The following is a 5620-nucleotide window of genomic DNA, read 5'->3' as shown; positions in this document are numbered from 1 at the left end:
GGTTCAAGCACCTACATTGAACACCTTCAAGAGTAAATTGGATGCTTATCTTGCTGGGATCCTATGACCCCAGCTGACTTCCTTCCCTTTGGGCAGGGGGCTGGACTCGATGATCTCCCGAGGTCCCTTCCAGCCCTAATGTCTATGAAATCAATATCGTGTGAAATTTTACATAATCCGGACACCTACTTCTAGAACAGTGGCTTTCAACCTGTGGCCCATGGGCCGCATGTGACTCAGTCAGCACACTGCTGAGGCCCATGTGACATCCAGTTTTAAAAAATTAAATAAAATAAAGATTGTCACCTGTGGTCTGTTAGTCATGGATCCAGGTTTCCATTCCCCATGGAAAAAATGTGGATTTGCCCCTTTTTAGGAGAAAACTGTGGGAAATGATGGGTTTCTTCCTGCTTGGGGCTGGGGAGAGGGAGAGGAGGAAGATGGAAGGCAGGAGGTGCTACATGCATGTGCGAACACATGTACATGGCAGCCAGGCAGCATGGAGTGCAGCTCCCTCCAGGCAACTATGTGGGGGTGGGGGCAAACTGAGGGCCCCACAGGGAGGGAGGGAGGGAGGGAATAGAGTAGGGCAGGGCTAAGGCTGGGCGCAGTGCCCATCTAGGTCGGTGTGTAGAGTCCAGGTCTGGGGTGGGATTGTGTGGCTGTGGGGCCCAGCCGGGGTCAGGCTGGCTCCCTGTTGCTGCACACATTCCCAGGGAAGGAGAAATCCTGGGGTGGGGGTGGCAATTGCCACCTCCCACTGACAGCAAGGCTAGAGTGCTGGGAGGGGGGGAGGGGGATGACACAGGCCTGCAGGCCCTGGCCCTGGTCCCATAGCCATAGCAGTTGGGTTCCCCCTCAGCTGTGGGGGAGTTGCTCACATAACACGTAGAGAGCTTCAAGTGTGGCCCACTGTGGCAAATAGGATCTGTTGTAGTGGTTTTTTGATCTCTCAAAATTCTAAATATTACTGTGGCTTAAAATGGTGTAAGCTTTTATTTATATTGAAGCTTTCTCTGTCTCCTGAAATCTAGTGAAATGTTAGTGTTCTTTATGTAGGATTGTTGACAACATGCCTGTAACATGGTGCTATGATGTTGAAGAAGGTCAGAGGTTCTGCAATCCTGGGTTTCCTATTGGTTGTTATATTACAAAAGACGGCCATCAAAAAGACGCCTGTGTCATTAATGTAAGTTTAAAGACTTTTCTGCTTCATTTTCTGCATGAAATCTCTTTCCAGATTTTTCCTTGCTTTCTGATGCTTTGTTCCATGATGGGTTTTCCTTCATCTTCAGACTGGTTCAGGAAATGATGGAAATGTGCTGTGGACTCGACTTAGATGAAGTTAGAACAGATTTACCTGAGAAACTTCAGGCTGCTTTCCACTGTGGGGTGTAGAAGGCTGTGAAGGACTGGAGGGAAGGACATGCATGCACGTGGCCAAGTCAATGCAACATCCTTCCTTGACCCTGAAAATTTCTCTCTAACTGCTGCATGGCTGGGGCTGTGGAGTTTTTAAATAAGCATGTTTCTCTGAGGAGCAGACTTCCATGCAGTGGCTCTGTTATGTGCCTTTTCAAACCTAGCAAAAGTTGACATAAGCTAATGCTTCTTGAAGGAATTAACTTCCCCTCCACTGAGAGGGCTTATGCATAGTTGTTGGAAACAAGGCATCTTAGTAAGAGTCCTGTGTGACCTGTGTCACTGGAAGTAGCGTGAGAAAAATTCTTTGTGCAGACATTTCTCATTCTGTTAAAATACTGACTTTGGTTCTATTTTTAAGTTGCGGTCGCATGTCACAAACAAACTTATTACTTAAGCAAGCGATGCTTGATATTTTTGCTCAGAGGGTCAGGTGGGCAGTGGCCTGTTAATCTATGGGTGAGATCTGGCTGGTTCTTCTGACCAGTAACCAGTTTAGACTTGGTGGGGCCCCATCCAGCCATGGGGGGACTGGGGGCAATCTGGCCCTTAACCAGCTGTGTGGTGGAAGGGGGCCATAACCCAGCCCCACAGGGATGGGGGAGGAAGCATGGCCTGGCCTGTCAGGGAGAGGGGGTGTGGCTCTGTCCTAATCCAACTGTGCCAGGGGAAGGGGACATGGCAGTGGGTGAAGTGGCACCCACTGTCAAATTTTCCAACCCATGGGGAGCCCTACAGGCTAGATGCCATGGTTCCATGGACTGGATTTGGCCAGTGGGCTGGAAGTTGAACATGCCTGATGTAAACACTATATAGCTATTTGATAAAGTAGTATGTAATCTAACTGTTTTGGTTAAGGTTAGTTTGAAAACAGTGCTCTTAACAGGTTTTTACATTTATTACTCATTTAAAGAGGTAAAGCAAGAAAGTGCTTCTCTGAATAGTCCAGAATATGTATTTTAAAAAAATGTTGAGCTTCCAACCTGGTAGCAGATAGATTTAAAAAGTTAGGACATGCTAATCTTACAGGCTTAACAAAATTTACATTTTAGAATTCTCCTCTCTATGTCTTATTTACTTCTGTGTTCTGTTTTGCAGTCAGAATTTCATGAGAGAGATACCTTCTATATTTTCAATCATGTCGACATTAAAATATTCTACCATATCGTAGAAAATGGAGCAACGGGAGCAAGACTAGTAGCTGCTAAGCTTGAACCAAAAAGGTGAGTATTAAAAATTCAACCTTCTTACAGTATGACCTGTCACTAAACAAAGATTAGCTTCAAGAATTTTACTCCAAACCAGTTGTCACTAATTGGTGGATCTCGATCCACTGATAGATCTCGGAGCTTTTTCAGATCGATCCGAGACTGGGATTGGGTGGCTGAGTACCCAAGTACATGCATCCTAGCCCATCAGGTCAGTCTGTGGGGGAAGGAAGGGGCAGGGGCTAGATCAAGGCCCCCACAGTGAGGGACAGTGCCGTAGAGGCAGGAGCAGTGGTTTTCTCCCTCTGCCTTGATCTTCTCCCCCTTCCCTCCCCACAGACTTACCTGCTGAGTGGCGGGGGGATGGCACAGGTGGTGGCGCATGGTAGATCTTGGGTTGTTTTAAATGCCAAAGGTTTCATAGATTTCATAGACATAAATCATCGAGTCTAGCCCTCTGCCCGAGGGGCAGGAAGTCACGAGGAATCATAGGATCCCATCAAGATAGCATCCCAGTGTGTCTTGAAGGTATTCAAAGTAGGTGCTTGAACCACCTCTGGAGGCAGTCGATTCCAAACCTTGGGGGGCTTGGACAGTAAAGAAGTTCTTCCTTACGTTCAGCCTGAATCGGTCGCGGCAGAGTTTGTGACCGTTCAATCTTGTCATCCCTTGGGGCGCTCTGGTGAACAGATGTTCCCCCAGATCCTGATGTACTTAGGCAGCCGCCAGTCCCACCTGAGCCTGTGCTTTTCCAGGCTGAAGAGTCCCATTGCTCTCAGCCTCTCATCAAAAGATCTGTTTTCCTGACCTCTGATCATGCACGTGGCTCTTCTTGAATGGTGGAGCCCAAAACTGGACACAGTACTCCAGCTGCGGCCTCACCGAGTACAACAGGAGAATGACATCCCGGGACTTGCTTGAGAAGCATCTATGGGTGCAGGCCAGCGTTTTGGTCGCTTTACTAGCCGCAGCATCACATTGGAGGCTTATGTTCACCTTGTGGTCAATCGTGACCCCCCCCAAGTCCCTTTCACCTGTAGTGCTAGCCAGTATAGCACTGCCGAGCCTGTAAGCATGTTGCAGGTTTTTCTTCCCAAGGTGGAGAACCTTGCATTTTTCGGTGTTGAACACCATCACGTTCTCATCCGCCATCTACTTAAAAAGGTTGGAGATCAATGCTCCAAAACATTTCTCTTTAGTTATAAGATGTGTTACAAAAGGCAGAAGTCGAGTTTTCCTGCTGGAAAAAGTGATCTGATTTTAGGATGGTATAAAGCAACAGTTCCTTTTTCTGACAGTGGACTTTTATCTTCAACTGTAGTACCCAGAAAATACTTGGTGGTATACTTTTCAATTGGCAAATGGGAGGGGGAAGCATCATATCATGTGCTCATTATGATTCCTGTTTATTCATCAGTGTTCAAAGCAAGGGAAATAAATTCACCTTGCCTTTTTATCTTGTCAGTATTAAATATTTTAATAGAGTTAGGCTCCTTTTATGCTATTTCAACTGTCCTGCTGTCTAAGAAAACAACACATTTTGTAGGCTTACGATCCATTACAATTAACATCCTTCTTTCTAGTCCCTAAAATGTATTTACCTTGCTTTCCTTTACTCTGTCAGTATAACTGAATTTGCTGAGTTGCAGGTCAGATGTTCTGATCTTAACCACCTAATGGTTTTTAAAGGAAAATATGAATTTTTTCTTGTGTATAATAACTAACTAATCGACTTGTCTTATTTTTTGTTGAGGTTTTTTTTAATATTCATCATTTCTTTAGGTTTCACATGATGGAAGAGTATGTTGCTTAAAATTTGAGGTATTTTAGGAAAATTTGTCTTTGCTATACATTGTTAGGGAACAGAAATGCTATTTTTGATGTTCATGCCACAGCTTGTAGTCTCTGAAACTTATAAATATTATTATTTTAAAATTGGATGCTTGGAAGAAAAATTCTAAATGAAATTGCTAATTAATTAAATGAGTAAACTTTAACACTGTTGCTAGTCAAATGAACAGCTTTGAATTTTGTGCATGTTTCTTTCCATAGCTATAAGCATACAAATCCAGAAAACCCTGACTGCTCAGGTGTGCCTATGGATATAAATAACCAGGCTAGTGGGGAGATCAAAATTGTTTATACGTACTCTGTTACCTTTCAGGTGAGTGTTTAAGGTTTTTTGTCCTAACCAGTTATTTCCCATCTTCTCTCTGTGTATTTGATTGTTCCTTTCTAAGTGTAGAACTTTACACTTTGTTCTTACTCAGTTTCATCCTATTTATTTCAGCCATTCCTCAAGAACAAATCATTTGTTTGTTATTTTAAGTTTTAGAAAATGAATGGCTAATGTTGCTGCAGAATGTTCAATGCAGTATTGTTACTAAGTGTAGCTAAAAATGCAGTCCTCTTTCAAATCAAGTTTTTAGTTGCAGTTTAGGAGATTTAGTTGCACAGCTGTTGTTGCATATTAATGGGGTTTTGTGGCCAAATTACCTACTGGAATTTTAGGGGGCGGAGTGGGGAGAAATCTTTTTCATATCATAGAATCATAGAAGCAATGAGTCGGAAGGGACCTAGACAGATCATCGAGTCCGACTCCCTGCCATGGGCAGGAATGAGCACTGGGGGTGGGAGGGGCCAGCCAGGTGCCTATCCAGTCTCCTCTTGAAGATTTCCAGGGAAGGTGAGAGTACCACCTCTCTGGGAAGCCTATTCCAGGCTCTGGCCATCCTTACCATGATGTAGTTCTTCCTAATATCTAACCTAAATCTATCCTCCCTCAGCTTGTGGCCATTGTCCCTGGTGACTCCAAGGGGGACCCTGGTGAACAGACTTTTCTCCGAGTCCCTGCTGCTGGCCCCTGATAAGGTTGTAGGCAGCCACCAGATCCCCCTCAGTCTCCTCTTGTGGAGACTGAAGAGATTCAGGTCCCTCAGCCTTTTCTCATAGGGCTGGCCACAGAGGCCCCCAACCATACTAATGGCCCT

At 44.8% G+C, this 5620-nt stretch overlaps 1 protein-coding gene across 1 annotated transcript in view; it reads left to right on the top strand.

Moving 5' to 3' along the window:
* Nucleotides 1-5620, top strand: part of TM9SF2 (transmembrane 9 superfamily member 2) — a 45873-nt gene that overhangs the window by 17355 nt on the left and 22898 nt on the right. Inside the window, exons 5-7 of the mRNA XM_019529706.1 lie at nucleotides 1060-1189; nucleotides 2521-2645; nucleotides 4683-4794. Coding sequence (XP_019385251.1) covers nucleotides 1060-1189; nucleotides 2521-2645; nucleotides 4683-4794 — 367 coding nt within the window. The remainder of the gene's footprint in view (nucleotides 1-1059; nucleotides 1190-2520; nucleotides 2646-4682; nucleotides 4795-5620) is intronic.

This window comes from Crocodylus porosus, unplaced genomic scaffold (genome assembly GCF_001723895.1).
Source record: "Crocodylus porosus isolate Cpor-Errol unplaced genomic scaffold, CroPor_comp1, whole genome shotgun sequence".
Taxonomy (NCBI): domain Eukaryota; kingdom Metazoa; phylum Chordata; order Crocodylia; family Crocodylidae; genus Crocodylus; species Crocodylus porosus.
This window is presented reverse-complemented; position numbering and strand designations above follow the sequence as displayed.